This window comes from Pleuronectes platessa, chromosome 1 (genome assembly GCF_947347685.1).
Source record: "Pleuronectes platessa chromosome 1, fPlePla1.1, whole genome shotgun sequence".
Classification (NCBI taxonomy): domain Eukaryota; kingdom Metazoa; phylum Chordata; class Actinopteri; order Pleuronectiformes; family Pleuronectidae; genus Pleuronectes; species Pleuronectes platessa.
The window spans coordinates 19154581-19171699 of record NC_070626.1 but is presented as its reverse complement, the minus strand read 5'-3'; the positions used below and the strand labels follow the sequence as shown (position 1 = coordinate 19171699).

At 44.5% G+C, this 17119-nt stretch overlaps 1 protein-coding gene across 3 annotated transcripts; it reads left to right on the top strand.

The window, feature by feature from the left end:
- Positions 1 to 3504: 3504 nt before the first annotated feature.
- On the top strand, positions 3505 to 15323 carry crispld2 (cysteine-rich secretory protein LCCL domain containing 2). Of its 3 annotated transcripts, none has more exons than XM_053418650.1 (15): positions 3505 to 3653; positions 5704 to 6071; positions 7191 to 7309; positions 8160 to 8292; positions 9958 to 10073; positions 10489 to 10589; positions 10674 to 10868; positions 10951 to 11011; positions 11118 to 11184; positions 11281 to 11411; positions 11515 to 11558; positions 11655 to 11727; positions 11832 to 11907; positions 12535 to 12665; positions 14686 to 15323. In XM_053418650.1, exons 2-15 carry the CDS (start codon positions 5802 to 5804, stop codon positions 14735 to 14737), a joined length of 1569 nt encoding a protein of 522 aa, XP_053274625.1. In that variant the 5' UTR covers positions 3505 to 3653; positions 5704 to 5801; the 3' UTR covers positions 14738 to 15323. The 3 variants fall into 3 exon arrangements, with proteins under 3 accessions (XP_053274625.1, XP_053274634.1, XP_053274642.1); XM_053418659.1 differs by having other exon boundaries at positions 3505 to 3657; positions 5707 to 6071; XM_053418667.1 differs by having other exon boundaries at positions 3506 to 3653; positions 5707 to 6071.
- The last annotated feature ends 1796 nt before the right edge of the window (positions 15324 to 17119 follow it).

Sequence of the window (17119 nt, the reverse complement as noted above, 5' to 3'; positions counted from 1 at the left end):
ATCTTAGCTAACTTCCTGTTTTGATGTTTTGAGGTTGAAACATTAAAATAAGGGAAGGTTATGCCTCATACGTGTTTTTAATGGGCTGTTTTACCAGCGCACAGGCAGGTGACAGGAAAATCCCTCTGTAAACGAATGAAAATATGAATAAATAGGGTCGGATAAGACACTGACTGGTTTATTATCATGACATATATGAACTGGCATATCCTCAGTTGGTACCAGTCCTCCATTTAAAACCAACAGGGCCTCCGAATACAGATTCCTCACACTCTTCCATTTGACTCCTCTGAGCCTCCATCACCTCTTTATACTGTCAGTTATTTTAATGGATGTCCTGTTCCTTCTCCATCTACCCTCTGGTTTGTTTTTGTAATCAGCCTCTTGCACCAGCTGGTCTCTTCATTCACTCTCCCCCAGTTTACCTCCCCTCTGCATCTCAGTGTCGTGTTCTGTTTAGAGACTCACCAGCTCACTTCGGTTTCTACGGAAAGTAAAACGTGGCAACCAGAGTTTTCAAGGACCTCCGCAAGCCCCTGTCCAAATACACCAGCTCTGGGCTTTGTGAACCGAGACAAGTCCTGCCCTGTGTGTGTGTGTGTGTGTGTGTGTGTGTGTGTGTGTGTGTGTGTGTGTGTGTGTGTGTGTGTGTGTGTGTGTGTGTGTGTGTGTGTGTGTGTGTGTGTGTGTGTGTGTTGGACGGTGGTTCCCCTTTGAACCTTTACAAGAAGAAAAACTCGGGTTCCACCTGTTTCTGATGATATAATGTCAGAAAGTAAACAAAGAAAAGAGGTTTGAACTGTGTAATCCTGTTGTCTCTTCACCCGAAACTGATGCCGAGTTGTAAGCTTCCAGTTTCCAGTTTCCACTTGGCCTGGTATGAGTTTTGGATTGGTGCAGCCGAGTGATGAATGGTGCTGCTGAGGAGGAAATACCCGTCTCTTGGACATTGAGATACATGATTACTTGCTGTTGTCACTAGGGACTGCTCAGGACATGGTTTAGGGCAAGAAAACAGAGCATCTATTTGTTGACAAAGTAGAAAACAGGTCAAAATGCACTGATGCTTCTGGTTTATTGAAAAAAAATAACCTCATAAATATACATCACCTTTCAAAACCAGGTTACAACGTTCTTTACAATAACACAGATGGTGCAAGTGTATCAAAATGTCTGTGATCAGCCCCACTATGACACCACCTTTAAAATAACCACATGCAGATTGTATTTAGGTCTGCACCAAAATTAACATACATAAATATCAGCCCCCCCCCCCCCCCCCATCAAGATCAATGAATTATTATCTGAAAAAAAATCTACCAATAGATGGAAACACGTCCTCCCTACATGTAATAACAGTTTCTTAGAGCACAAATAATTGGTTGGTTGGTATATATGAAGGGTCTCAGTTCAGTCAAAATGATCAAATGTGTGCTGGGGGGGGGGGGGGGGGGGGTGATTTAATAAAATATCAGGGCCACACAACTCAAGCCTTCCAGCGTTAAAATCGCTTTTACGATCCTTTAACGCCAGGAAGCTCCAACGTAAAATATCATCTCTGAATTTAATCAGAGTCTCAGTCACACTCATTGCATCTGGTTATGAGTGGGTTTTTGAGAATGCAGTGTTGTGCATGTGGTTTGAGGAAACCTTGAATACCATTTTTTTTTTTTTTAAACCTTGATGTGCTAAATGGAATACTTCAACAGAACCAGATTGTGTAGGTGTGTCAGGTGCCAAGTTGATCAGGAAAAACAAAAAATGTCTCACGTCACGTTGAAAAACAAAAAGACCAAATGTACTAACAGAGCAGGAGTTGAATTGGAATGTGTTGAGAGACTGAAGGACCTGGATGCTGTTATGATCATCACATGTCCCGAGTGTGATCAACACCAGGATGAAGCCAGCGTGGAAATCTGGAGAGACGGAGTAAAATGATAAACAGTTTAATGCATCCTTGTGCAATCGCTAACCATAATGGCTCTGTGTCTGTTCTGAATGAGGTCCCTGACGGAGCTAACACACACTCGCCAAACACTGTCCTCATATTGTTGGAGGAAAATGCCGCTGGCCTGCATTAGACATCTGGATGCCTCTAAATATCATCCACAGGCTTATAGAATATGTCTTGTAATGTTAAAGGAATTGAAAATTTCCTGAATCCGCATCAAAATGTAATGGTCACATGAAAGCAAGTTTCTCCCTGGACAAAGGCAGACAAAGTATTTTATATTCTACTCTCTTCTCTTCTCTTCTCCTACATAAACAACATGTCTGATAGTCTAAACAGAGCAGAGCATGAGAGGACTGGAAGCAAAGTGTGGTGCTTCTCTCTTGAGGTCAGCCAAAATGTGAAGGATTTCCAAGTAGTCTGGTTGCTAATGTAAATGGAGCCCATGAGGTCAAGCTGTGAGTGTGATCTTTAGGTTGTCTTATGTCTCCGAGATGTTATTTTCCTGTGAACATCTCGCTCTGCACCACAGCCACCCTCGCCAGCATCTCCGCGGGACGTTTAAGAAAGAGAGCAGATGCATGATGGGCCAGACTTCCTGTTAAACATGTATTTTGACTGAGTGCAAAGCACAGACTGGCAGAGTCCTTGTGGGAAGAGGAACTGTCTGAGGCCTCAGTTTGCTGGCATTCCTCCTGAGGGGCCGTGCTCTTGAAAATATCTGAAATCAAGCTGAAGCTGGAATAAAATGTGAACTATGTGGGTCACATCACTGCAGACTGTCTGTCCCCGTGAGGAGACAGGACCCTGACACATGATAGACCCTGGTGAGAAGCTATTTCACTGTAAAAAACATAAAGTCAAATTCATGCTCACCGGAATATAATAGAAAAAAAAATGCAGGGGTCTTACAAACTAATTTGCTTCAGCTAACTTTATTTATTGTGTGAAGTTGACCTCAATACACAATTTAAGTTGGTAAAAACACTTTGCACCAGAATTTGTCCCAATTTAGGTTTTTCATCTTTCCACTCTGTCTCTCCTTATCTCCTGAAGTGGATTAAAACGTCCTAAAGGGGATTGTTTCAGGTTGTGTGGGCACAACTTTATGCAGCTATTTCATGGAACTGTGATAAATCCAGGATGGTAGAAATGTGATAGATGGTAGAAATGTGATCTCAAATCTGAGATTTTCTGATTTTATTCTCTATCATTTAAACAATTTTTGAAGTTTTGAGTCAAAATAACTTCTAAAGTTATTCAAACTTAGCCGCATGTGGAGACACATGTCCGGTTAATAACTGTCATCCAGAGGTGATCTAGAGAAGCTGCACATCACTGGTTTCCCTCTCCGCTGATTTACTATATTTGCAGTTTTCCCGCTGACATTGGGGCTGCTCGTCAGCGTGCGCACACACGAACGCGGAGCGCGTCGTGTGCCAAGAACACAGGCTGCTTCAGGGAGGCAGGCTGGCGAGGGAGTGAGGAGAGACAGTCATTTTTTCCCCTGGTCATGAGGGGTCTCCTTCTCTATATAAGGCGCTGCGAGCGGAGCGGTGCAGGAGTTCCACAGCTCTATGTGCTCCAGGATCACCGCCAACAAGCAGCGAGGCTCCTGCGCTCACAAGGGAATAAACCTGTGCGTCCTGCTGCTGCGCACTGAGGGAACTCACGCACCCAGCGACCGGATACCCACTGGGAGGTAGGTGAGTTACTCTGACACATTTATTCACACGTTATTGGACTGTGGCTTCATGTAAAGCAGGGGGTCGAGATGGGATCTGTCTTTTCTATAATGCACCTCGATAGAATAGGATGACGGTACCTGGTCAGACTGACTGACATCATTCTGTCACTTAGTGGTGTCAGACTCATTGGTTTACTCTGTGTGACAATATGAACTCAATGCCAACGACCATGTGTATAGGGACATTTCAGTGGTGGGTTACAAACCATGCCACTGTACAGGAGGCGATTGGCAACACACAGCCTTTCATTGTGAGCCTCTTTAATGAGGAAAATGTGAAAATACCATGTTTAGACATATGCTTATTAGCAGTAGTTGAAAAAAAGTATTACAGAATCTAATGACACGTTTTAAGTTTTAAATAGAATAAAAAGCCAAATTTCACTATAAAATGCGAATCACTAAAGAACAGTGAAAATGTCCATTTATAAATGTTTAAAAATCTCATAAACGGTCAGAAGGGATCAAGCACGTATGAGAATCAGACAATCTCTCCTGTGTCATGACTCGTGTTTACACTCAGCCTCACGCTGGGGTAGAGAGGAGGTCAGCCCCTCCTCAGATCAGAAGAGGCTCCACAGACGAGGCGTGGACATGTGCATGCGTCCGACTCTCCTGCTCCGTCTGTCACTCGGGTATAAAATTCACGAGAGCCGTGAGAAGGGCCCGGGCACAAGACGCTGGTGGAGGTGCAGTGTGAAAAGAGGGGCAGAGGGAGAAGGGTGTGGTGCAGCACGGGCTGCCCACATGGCTCTCGGTGCCCAGAGCTGGCCCAGCATGTTGACTTGACACAGAGCCAGGGCCAGACCTCAAGCTGTCTCTGCAGCCAGAGGTGAGGGGATTCAAGGAGAAGAGCAGCCAGCGCTGGAGCTGGGTTTGTTGTTTCTTCTCCGATCACACACTGACTGCTCCTCTGTCTCTGTGAGAGTTTGTGATATTGGTTTATCTTTAGTCTTGGACGTCCTCCCTGTAGCTTGCTGCCTTCCAGTTGCAGGGTCGGATGCAGGGTCAGTTACACAGTTTTACTCCTGCATGTGTCAGGAATGCAGTGGTTTTTCTCTAATATGCTTTGTCAGGGAGAAGCGAGGTCAACGTGAACTCGGGTCTTCCTCCTCTGCATCCCACCCTGCTGCTGAGTTTGGTTAGAAAATAATCAGGAGAGGAGGATGAAGCGGTGCACTTTCAGAATATTATACATAATTTAGTGCAGCAGGAACGAAGCAAAGTCAGCCATATATTTTCTGTTTCATCATGGATGTTTAGAAATTCTCTTTACAGGACTTCTAACTAAATTTCTTCTTGTGAGACAGTGAGGGTTAAACAAAGTTTCCCAGATTCCTGAAAACCATTAAGTCAGACTTTGGCAACAAAGATTTCTCGGTGTGTTATTTGCGGTGAAGTTCATGATATGTGTGTGTTTATGAGAAAGTAATTGAACCCTTTCCAAATCAGACAATTACTGTCCATACATACATAATCAGAGTATCACTCAGCGAATATGTTTTTCAAATAACTTCAGTATCATGGTGCAGCTAAATGACGCACAGCATATTACAACACAGTCATCGTTACGTCAAACTCAATGAGGATAACTCTTCAAAAAAAGCTTATACTGTCAATACAGTCACCAGTTTATTCATTACACCAGTACAATCTGATGCAATCCAGTGTAACACCTCCGCAAGCTCATACTCATCTGCTTGTGTTGACATTTTCTTCAACTCTATGGTCACTATTAAGGCTGTGGTTTCTGTAATGGGAAGTTGTACTGGGTGGTTTTTAGTATTTGCTGACATGTGGAGCATGTGAGTAAATTTGTGCAACATTTAGCTTCTTTCATACATTTGATCCTTTGTAAACCTGCACGTGTAAACCGACTGAACTTCCAGTCTCATAAACGTCCAGAGTCTCCCACATTAGAGCCTGTGTGCTTGCAGTTTGTAACATGTGCCCTCCTGTGTTGACTCACACAGTGGGAAAAGACTCATTAAACATTTCCTCCCAGCAGGTTGTGTCTAGGCCTTTGAGGAGCGGGCGTTCACCCAGAATCCCCCGTCTGTTCTGCAGCCCGACGGTCCAACCCACACAGCCCAAGTTGTCAGAATGACCACCGACACCACCTCCTGGCTTCCTGTGCTCTCCATCTTGCTGATGTGTGCATGGGACTCGGCGTCCCTCCACCTGCCTGACTCCAAGGAGCTCAGGCAGCTTCTGAGCCGCTACGAGGAGGATGCAGACTGGAATGGAACCAGCAACTCGGCCGGCGGTAGGACCCGACGAGCCGTCCGCTGGTCAGACCGCGAGGAGATCATTCAGCTGCACAACAAGCTGAGGGCGGGCGTCTACCCCACGGCCTCAAACATGGAGTACATGGTGAGGCCTGTCCCGTAACCCACCAATCACTCATTCTTGCATAATTCTTTATAAACAAAGGCTGTTGCAAGACATTTTGGCGCTTCAGTTCCGATGTGTCAGCAACACTGAAACGAGTCTGGTAATTAGGGTTTAAGGTTTTATTTTGCTTAGAAAAAAGGTGTTTTCCCTTAATAAAAACAACCTTTTCTCTCGGCTGGAAACATGCAGTCATGATGGTGATCTGCTGCCAGTCTGCTGTGCTGCCCTTTAACAAGGCGGATAATAATGCTGAGTCTGTTCTACCTGCAAGCGGCTCCTCGCCGGGGAGAAGACAGGGGAGCGAGGGAAGGCTGGGTGACAGCAGGATGGAGAGAATAAGGCCCCGAAAGGGAAACGTTCTGTGGCACATCAATGGGTGAAGAAGGAGAGGGATTATTGTTGAGACACAGAAAGTTACTGGAAACCACAATGTCCCTGAGGTTGAGAGACGCGCTGGCGGCCTACGTGTCTGTGCACTGTGGTTGGGAGGAAAGTGACTGTAGACTCTCTCTGCCCAGTGCTCTCTCAAATTCCAGCGAACAGGCAGTGCGTGTGTGTGTGTGTGTGTGTGTGTGTGTGTTTGTGTTTGGGCTTACAGCAAAGTCTGTGTGTGTGCATGTTGAAGCGACCACCAAAAGGCTGGAAATTTACTGAGGCACTGAGGAGATGTGCTTTCCTGTACGTACGCTGTCCTCCTTCCATTGACAGCGCCCCCTCCCCTTCAGGAGTCAGGTGTCTTCTCTGCTTCCCAGCCTCCTCTCCTGCCGCCGTGAAGAAACCCACTCAGGAAACGTGGATGATTCAGCTGTGATTGCTGGAGATTTGTAATGGAGCGGGGCCAGGCGCCAGCGGCTCCGCTCGAATGACACCGCCTGAGGTTAATGTTGTACTTACGTTCAGCTCGGTTTCAGCTCGCTGGGATGGAAGGAAGTGCAGGAGGCAGAGGCCTTGAACAGGTTGTGGTTTCATATCTGCTGAGTCAGGACATGATGTGAATTATGGGGCTCCATATTGTTGTGGAGGCAGCAGGTGAATGTTAAGAGGTCGGCACCATTCGTATGAAAAAAGTAATTTCCTTGTGTTTTACTCGCTGTGCAGGTCTGGGACGATGAGTTGGAGCGGTCTGCAACTCACTGGGCGGAGGAGTGTCACTGGGACCACGGCCCTCAGGACCTGCTCATGTCTATCGGACAAAACCTGGGTGTTCACTGGGGCAGGTGAGAAGCAGTGACACACTTCTATCATGATGCTAGAGCATCTTTAGTTCTAGATGTAGCTTCTCAATTTAAAACTGTAGTAACTGAATTGAATAATATGATGTTTCTTTATTGTAGAAAACTTTTTTTGAATTTATCGTCAGGAGCTGGCACAGAATGAAGCCATGTCCTGCAAACTAGAGATGAGTGTTCACCTTCAGCAGGAAAGACAACTTATCTTAGAACAAATTAGTTTGAACTGATCTGCTCCTTTAAGAAAGTCTCGGCCCATGTGTACAGCAAGCTCAGGTAGTGGTCGTCGGTGGCAGCGTATTCAGCTCGATGTTTGTGTGCGAGTACACACCGGACACAGTGAGCCTCTGTGCACGACAGTGTGTAGCTATCGCAGCAGGTGCCCTTCCAGGAATCTACTCTCATTCTCACAGCCCCTTTCCTCCCTCTCTCTCTCCTTCTTTTCTTCACGTGCCAACAAACCTTTTTTTCTTCACTCCGCCCCTCTACTCCCCATTTCTAAGATCAGCACTTTTCAATACCGTAAAAAGAGATGTTTATAATAGGAGGTACAACTGATTTGTTCTGCTGTGGAGCCATGTTTACCTATGCTTTGATTCTTCTTCTCTCTTTTTTTTGTATAACCTGATTTGATTTCCCTGTTATGGAGCATAACAGATTTCAGGTCTGTGTGCCAGCAGGTCATATTCAGACTCAGCTCTGCAGGTCTGCAGGGAGGGGGAGGTGCAGGGAGTCAAGCCAAAGCACCTGGCAGCCCCCAAATTTGTTTTTGCCCCTGGTACCTGGATGGCCTGTGACTGAGCCTACTGTCTGTGTGTGTGTGTGTGTTTGTGTGTAGACACCGCTCTCCTGCCTACCACGTCCAGGCCTGGTACGATGAGGTGAAAGACTACACTTATCCCTACCCCCACGAGTGCAATCCCTGGTGTCCAGAAGGCTGCTCCGGGCCCATGTGCACCCATTACACTCAGGTGAGACATACAAAGAATAAATAAAGGCAAGAGGAGAGGAGGTGAAAGAGTTCAGCAGAAACATGAAGTCTGAAAAATTGCATTGAGGAAAACAGTCCACAATTGCCAACTCAAGATTTTGTGGTCGAGATGCATTCTGGGTAACGTAGGCATCAAATAAGAAGACTTCATGGTGTAAAAAAAAAAGCGACAAGCAAGTCACAGATTTAAAGGGATAGTTCATCAAGAAATGAAAATGCCCTTGAGGGGGGGGGGGGGGGGGGTAAACAGTATAGCTGATTAGTGACCTGTCTTAAGACGTAATAAAACAACAGAAAAAACACAACATGACTCCATCTTCCTCGTGTGGTGTCATCCAAGTGTGCGGAAGCCCCAACATTCATATTTGACTCGAAACAAGGTCATTTCCACTGTGTTGTTAACTTAAAAGTCCAACAAATGTGGCCAAGCTAGAGGACGTTAGCTTTTCCAACAGTCCCTGAATGCATTCGTCAGAAGGTATCAGCTGACAATTAGGCTTAAAACACGATGTGAATGACGCTGTTTCGAGTTGAAGTACCCCCTGAGACTCCAGATGTGTTTTGTGGACTCAAACACTTCACCCACCCCACCATTGGCGTAGTAGATAGTGAGTGAGTTTTCAGTTTTGGGTGAACTATCCCTTTAACTGAAACCCAGATGCAATTGACCGGAAAAATACGCGTTTGGGGACGGAGAGGAGAGCTGGAGATTTGAATGGAGAAAATCAATCAAAAGCAAACAGCAGTGGGTGAGCTGGCATCTTCTGCTCCTAGACTTTACTTTGTAGCTGCAGGGATGAGTTAACAGAAACAACCAGACTCCTCCCTCGGCCTTCACCCTGAAACCCGATCACTGCCATCTGGTAGTCATTTCCAGACACAGCAGACATCCCGCACTGCCTGACCTGGATTATTGTGAGGATGCTGCAGTGTAAAGGGACAGTGCCAGATAGGAGCATCCTCCCCTTGTCTCTGTCTTCCATTCTCTCGATGCGCTATTGCATTGGTGATCCGGACAGATACGGCTGCTTTAGAGGGATCGCAGACCCTCTGGATCCAGAGGTCGCACAGTGCTGAGCTACCAGCACTCAGCACACATCAGTCAATGTGCTGACTCACTGCTTCCAGTGGCTTGTAACTGCAGCAGGGGAAAAGATGAACATTCCTGAGGAGGGAGAGTGCACATGTTTGAGAGTTTGGGAGGAAAGTGAGGAGGAGTTATGGAACATGCTGTGTTGTATTCGCCGTCAAGTGGCACATCGTTCATCTGTAACACCACCGCAGCAGCTTTCCGTTTAATAAGGTGTTTTATTTCGCCTTGGACCGTTTTGTGCCGACACTGACCTCTGTTTCTTCAGAGGGGTTATTCCACCTCTAACAGGAGGATGAAAATGATTATGATTGCATCACAGAGGGCAAACTGGGTTTATAAATGATGTGCATCAGACAGAATAACAGGCCCGACACTCCTGGATGTCCCAGTGGCCCTCATTAATCTAGTTTCTTCCTCTGGAGTAACACGGGCTGCTTGGAATGAGTGCTACGGCTTCTCGGCTTAAAGCTCAGTAGTTCACTGTGCCTTGTGTCTGTTCATTCAAAAAATGTTGTGCTAACTTTGGCCCATTTTTTATTTCCCTCCTCACAGCTGGTCTGGGCAACCACCAGCCGAGTGGGCTGTGCCGTGCACACGTGTCCAAGGATGAACGTGTGGGGGGAAGTATGGGAGAACGCCATCTACCTTGTGTGCAACTATTCCCCAAAGTAAGATCAGTATTCCTCCGTGTTCCACTGTTCATCATCACCTCTGCCCTCTTGACTTAATCATACAGTGCTGACAAATACTATATTGCCTTCGCCTGATATAGATGTTAGCGTAGATACGGAGCTCTAATTGTTCCAGAGGTTTTGTGTGTGCCGTTAAAATTCCTCCAGGATTCAGAATAGAAAAAAATAATGAAGCACGGGGAAAGAAAAACAAGAGCAGAGCGGGCGTTTGTTTTCCAGACAGCCCACAGGATGTAACTGCCTGAGAGACACAGAGGAGTGTGGGGCTAATGTCTATTATAGGAGTGAGCAAAGAGTACTAAAGTAATTACAAGGCCTTGAGCCCAGTGATGCCTGACTGATGATTAATTTCCATTTTAGTCAAGCTGTTCAATGTGCACTACTTCTGCAGGGGTAACTGGATTGGAGAGGCCCCATACCAGCATGGCCGCCCCTGCTCCCAGTGCCCTCCCAGCTACGGAGGAGGATGCAGGAATAACCTGTGTTACAAAGGTGAGACCATCTACATTATTTTTTAAAACATGTTAAAATTAGATATAGGACCAACCTAAACTCCATCTGTTCATCCATTTATAGACACTCAGCGCTCAGAGACAGAGGACATGAACGAGGTGGAGAAGCCTCAGGTTCCCCTGCCGCCTCGCACCACCACCACCAAACCTGCCCCCAGACCCAAACCCTCCACTCCCAAGAAACCAGCGACCAAACCCTCCACTCCAAAACCCATCACACCAAAGGCACCATCTTCTAAGACCCCCAACCCTAACCTAGGTATCTACAGGGATTGTTCTTGGTAATATCCCCAAACTTGATATGTTTGTGTGCATCTCTAAGGTTATTTTTGGTCTTGCAGCTCAAAGCATTAAGTGTGAGACCAGACTGCGAGATAAGTGCAGAGGAGCAACCTGCAACAGGTCAGGATATTCGAATGAATTCCACTGTAAATATGAACTGCACATTCTGTTTTACTGTGACTTGGTTTCTTCAGCTCACTTTTGTCTCCTCATTTTCCAACCACAGATACAATTGTCCGGCCAACTGCATGAATAAGAAAGGGAAAGTCTGGGGAACTCTCTTCTACGATGTGGTGAGTCCGTCCAGCGCAAACAACTAACACCGCACGTCATTTATAGTATTTACTGCCCATGAATATTTATAAATGTGGGTTTTTCCATTGTTTTAGCAATCAAGTATTTGCAGAGCTGCTATTCATTTCGGCGTGATCGACAACAACGGAGGACTGGTCGACGTCACGAGAATGGACAAGCTACCGTTTTTTGTGAGAGCCACAAAGAACGGCATCGAGTCCCTCAGGTAGATATAGATGAAACGCGGATGGAATTCCCCTTTACCGATGCAACTGTGACTCACACTTTGTGTAATAACACTGGATCTTTCTTACACGATTTTTTTACAGTAAATATAAACCCAGTAACGCCTTTGTGGTAGCCAAGGTGGAGGGTAAGTGAAGTGTTCCCTTTACGTAAAGCTTTGAGTCGTGATCCAACAGATTCACACAGCCAGTGTGTTAAGAGTTCTTCTCCTTCTCTGTGACAGAAATGACTGTAGACTGCTACACCACGGTGGCTGAAATCTGTCCCTTCAAAAAGCCCTACTCCCACTGCCCGAGGTGCCGTCTCCCATCCACCATCATGATGTTCACTAAAGCACAAAACTGTTAAAGTTACGGTTTCTGATGAACGACTTGCTTCTGACGTCCGATTTCCTCCTCAGAGTTTTCTGCCCGACCAACTGCAAGAGTCAGCCATCTTACTGGTCACCTGTTATTGGAAACAACATCTACACAGATGTAAGTAATTCAAAGTTTCTTTGTGTATGTTCTGGATGAACTTTAGCCAACGTACCATGAGTCACACTGGGCCTATTATGGCCTATTATTGGAGACAGAAAGGGAAGGATACCTGGATGTGTTCAGGCTTTGTGATGCGCGGTAGTTATGGAAAGCCGTTGAATCACCATCTGAATTTGGGTAATGGAGAATGGGATTAATGGTGAGGCAAGCCAGCGACTGCCAGGGACGTGTGACCCTGCAGTCCGAGGGTAGGAGACGCAAACGTGCCCAAGGGCTGTGGCCAGTGTCAGGCAGCGACTGTGTTCCTGCGTTGGCGTAGAAGCTGAAAACCGTCTGCTTAGAAATGTTGGAGGGGTGCATGGACAGTGTGATCCGTGTTTGGACTAGAAATGAATGATTTCACTCCAGACTGTTGATAAGAGCTTATGGTCTGTTGTGCCGGAGCCAGACTTCTGGCTCGGGCTGTGAATCAAACATTCGAGTGTGCGTCCGCGAGCTGCAGCAATGCATTTTGAATCGTGTTTGTGATGTGTCTGTGAAAGGCATTTACAACAAAGTGATGGTGATGAAGTTGTTTTCCATCTTTTAAAAGCCTTTCTCTTCCGACACACTCTCGCCTCACAGAGCTCCAGTATTTGCAAAGCAGCCATCCACGCAGGGGCGACTGGAGCAGACGGAGGTTTAGTGGATGTTTTGCCACTGGACAAGAGAAAGAGCTACGTCGGAATCCTGAAAAATGGCATCCAGTCCGAAAGGTACTGCAAAGTTTTTTGAGGTCATCTACTTTTTGCCGAAATGAACTTCCCAGACTCCCGCACAATAACAAACGGTACAAAGATGGATGGATAAGGCACAGTGTCGAATGGTGTCAATTTATCAAAGGGACATTAGAGATTGCCTGAAACCCATACATCTATATTTCTAGATTTAGCTCCTTGAAGTCTCATTGTGGAGTATTTAAGAGACGTTATGTCGGGAAAAAAAGACGCGGTTCGTGACGGTTTCCATCAGCAAGTAACAATTTGTTTAAATGCTGTGAAACTCCAAACCTCCTTTGTTTTAAGAAGCTCCCAGTAAAATGTTGTAATACAATACAATTGTAATACAATGTTCACCATTGTTGGAATGAAACACGTGCGTCTTAAATATTCCAGAAAAGGTTCTTTTACTCACTACACCCTATTGATTTATGCTTCCTGTAATACTGTGTGTAGCGGGTTCCCTGCATGCACACCATGTTCCTCACATCACTCTCATGTCTTTGGCCGGCTCCAGCGCACTCGGCTCAGGCAGAGAAGCTGCTGCGGCCGCCTCAGCTGGCATGTGGGCTCGTAAGAGTGATGGTGTGGTTTGATGTGTGGATGGGCCACACGCGGGATCTGTGCTTACTTTACTCCGGCATTTCAATTGAGTGTGCAAAGTGCTGAATGGCCAAAAGCGCTGCGAGTCTGAATCTACAAACTCTGAAGTGGAGCTGCGAAGGCCCCGCTCAGGGCACTGGGATAGGAGGTCAGACCACCGAGTCCGTGCCATGTGCCAGCAGCGTCAAGGCAGGGTGGGCAGCTTGGACCCGACTGGGGAAGTAATCACAGACTATCCAATTACTCGAGGATGGAAATGCTGTCGGCCACTTAGTCAGTGCTTCCCTATATGTGCAATTATCTGTGATCTGATACCAATCACTCCGGCCTATCACGATTATTGATCATGGCAGAAATTCAACTTCTCTCCAATAATGAACTAATTACACAGTCATCAGGTTTAGCACATCTGGAAGCTGGAAAGGTCGGTTTCAGGATACCGCACCAGTGAGTCACGCTGCCAGTGTCATTTGGCGGATGTGTTTTTTTTTTTTGTATTTGAATTTAATTTGGCTGATTGGAGGATTTTCCAAAAGATGTGTTTTTATTTGACTTAAAGGGGCAGTGCTTCTATTTAACACTTGAACTTCAGTTTAGTCATAACAGTTCTCCTCTTCCACTGAACTCTGCTATGAGGTGACTCCTCTGGCTTCACAAGCAGGTTTCTGGGAATATAACTGTGATGATGTCACGACTTGTGTTATCTCAGCTTGTGCTTGAGACTCACATTACTGGAGCCTGTGTTACAAGCTGGGGTTGTGCAGTTTGAAAGAATCCGACATTTAGGAAACAGAACAGAAGGTGTTAAATAAAAAAACTATTGGGTTACTTCCAAGTGTTTTTGGACCGTCGTCCACACACTGAGATTAGGATTCAGAATAACAGGTTTTACCATTTTCATCCAATCTCCCATTCATTTTATAAAGTTCCCCTGACTTTTCTGAAGTAACTACTAAACTACAGCATGTGCATACTTAGTAGTTACCACACAATTCTAGATGCAGGCAATATTGACGATGTGTCTCCACTTCCTCCCGATGAAGCTAGAACATCCTGGATACAGGCGCCGCCATCTTGCGCTCTTGACGTAATTTAGAGCCGAGTCAATTTCAGCTGCCAAGACGTTTCACCTCGTTTTGTTTTTTACCATCAAATAAATAATTAAACCCAATGAACACTCGAATATCCATCATTGTGATAAGATTTATATGAAATGACAAAAACCCTCATTGAGAAACTTGTATTTGATGTCAATGTCACATCTATCAACATGGAGGAGGCAAGGTTCATGATTTATTCTGGAGCCAGCCACCATGGGGGCGATCACGATTCACTTTCACTCTTCATTTTCAAGGAGACGTCATGTCATCCATCTCACCAAATATAACATGTTTTCCTTGTCATGTGTTTGCAGCAAGAGCAACACAGAGGGCGGCTCGTGCCGACTCTTTGCGGTGAGGGAGTGAGACGTGAGCCCAGACGTCCAAACACCAACAGAGTCACCTCAGCTGCTCTCGAGGAGCAGGAAGTGCCCACAGGTTGGAAACCATGGCTGTTTGTCTTTCTCCTCCATGTGCCTTCACTGGAAACAGATCGATTGACACTTCTCCCTCTCAGTTATCTAACAGTAGCCCCCCCCAGTAAAAGTAATGGATTATGTATTGTCAACTTTTAACTAAATAAGGATTTTTCTTAGACATACTAAATGTGTGAATACAAAAGTTTTTTTTATATATAATGATGCATTTAACAGCTGGTGCTGAAAGTTTATAAGTTAGAAATGTTTTACAGAAAGTAATATGTTTACATTGATGTTCTTATACAAATATATGTCGGTTTTCATACACAGGAATGTATACGGATCACACTGTATTTAATCAATGTGTACAGACTATATGATATTTTGTTTGTTTTAAAAATGGAGTACCATATATTACCATATTCATGTTCTATTGTATTTCTTTGAATTGTATTGCCTTTGTCTTTGCTTTCCTGCTCCTGGGAATTTAGACTGTTAACCAAATCTCAGTCTAAATGGTGTGTGTTAAAAGATGAGCTTGGAGGTTTTGTTGGAGAGGAAACAGAGTCGTAAATGAAAGTGTACAGAGGCAGCAGGCACTGCATCAGGGAAACAACAGGAGGCAAGTGTCACGCCAGTGTGATTAAGTCAAAGTGTTACATTGTTGTGTATATTTTACAGATCAGTTACAACGTTATGATTGGTTTAAGTGGTAGTTGGTTGAGGAGGGAATGGTGGCAATAGTGGCAGATATGTTCATAATAATGAGCAGTAATATGTAATATACCAGTTTATATTTATTGTTGCTTTGTGCTTTCCTTGTTTCGGTTTTTCTCTTGCTTCTCTAAGACATTTACACTTGGCATTCAAACGCATCTCCTATCCAGTTTGTATCTAGATACGATCACATTAACCCAGACAACACTTAGCAAAACTTTTATTCAAATGGTAATGTTATTCATTTAACACCTTGTTACATTTTTGTATGGCAGCTCAAACACGCCACCCAAAACCAGAGAGAATGTTACGTTTGTCACTGTTTCAAGGAAAGATGTTCCTTCTGGAAACCATAGCAAAAGAGCACACAGTCATTTTGAGATTGAAAATGCCCCTGGTATTAATATGTGTTTTAATGGAGATTTGATTTGGGGCTGTTTGCTCTGTCCAGCTCGTGTCACTTCCTCTGGTTTGATGCATTTACACTTTTTACTGTTTCTCAAGCAGATTGCAATCTAATCACCCAAAACACATTTTAATCCAGGCATAAATGAGGTATAGATATATGAACATTTTGAAATTCTCCTCCCCACCAGACATATGAATGTTTCACATGTTTCCCGTACAGAGAGTTCTGTTGTGTAAAGACCAAGCCATGATTGGAGGTATCCGCATCAAACTGTAGTTTATGCTCTTTGGTAAACCCTTGATTTTGATACTCAGCATTATTTTTGTAAACTAATCAAATACATGTAAAGAGCAATTTAGGCTGCTTGGTCTGTGTTCCAGTTCAAATCACCCCAGACTCATAATAGCACCATTATAAACCTTTTAAAAAGTTAAAGCCAAGAGGAAATGACATTTAACTTGTAGATCTTTTTCTTCCAGCATATTTAAACTTTATCTCTTTATTCTACCTCAGTCCTATTGCTGCGCTCAATATGTACGTCTTTTCTATATGGGGAATGTCTATGTCAAAGTTTTATGGCAACTGTAAATACTATGATATTTGTATTGTGATTCATCCACTAAACAGTAAGATTATAATTAAAATGTGTGAATTTATGTCATTTGTCTTGGTGGTATGGTTTTTATACAGGTGTGGGATGGGGTTTTATAATTTTGGCACAATTTGAAAATAAAGTTTGCTTTACAAATACCACAGAACATGTTTGTTTCATTGAAATATGGTAGTAAATGGTACTTTTTGTACACAAACAATCAAACCAATGGACAGTGTTACAACATAAAACAGAAGAAGAATAGATAGCTGTTGTAACAGGAGCTCATAACTTTATTAAACCCACTTCGACCAGAGTTTATAAGCCTAGAATCTGTGTGTAATGCATTACGGATGAAATCTAGACCCAGGCCGCCCAGGATCGGCCCGTTATCTTTGGACAAATATCACTGACCGTGTTCATAACCTGGCTCTTCTCCCTGTGGTCAGACCCATGCCAAACGAAACGGAACAATGAAGTAAAGCGATCGCTTTTTATTCAAGAACCACATGCATGATCTGCCAATACTTAATATGTGGCTTTAGCTTATGGTGGAATTATTTCACAAGAAAGAAAGAAACAAAGAAGGAAAGAAAGAAAGAAAAAGTCAC

Bases quoted from the DNA above. Each gene is read 5' to 3' on its own strand.
- crispld2 (XM_053418650.1), top strand. From the start codon at position 5,802: ATGACCACCGACACCACCTCCTGGCTTCCTGTGCTCTCCATCTTGCTG. The intron at 11,728-11,831 runs GTGCCGTCTCCC...TTTCCTCCTCAG, and splicing joins CCCTACTCCCACTGCCCGAG to AGTTTTCTGCCCGACCAACT. The intron at 11,908-12,534 runs GTAAGTAATTCA...CTCGCCTCACAG, and splicing joins GAAACAACATCTACACAGAT to AGCTCCAGTATTTGCAAAGC.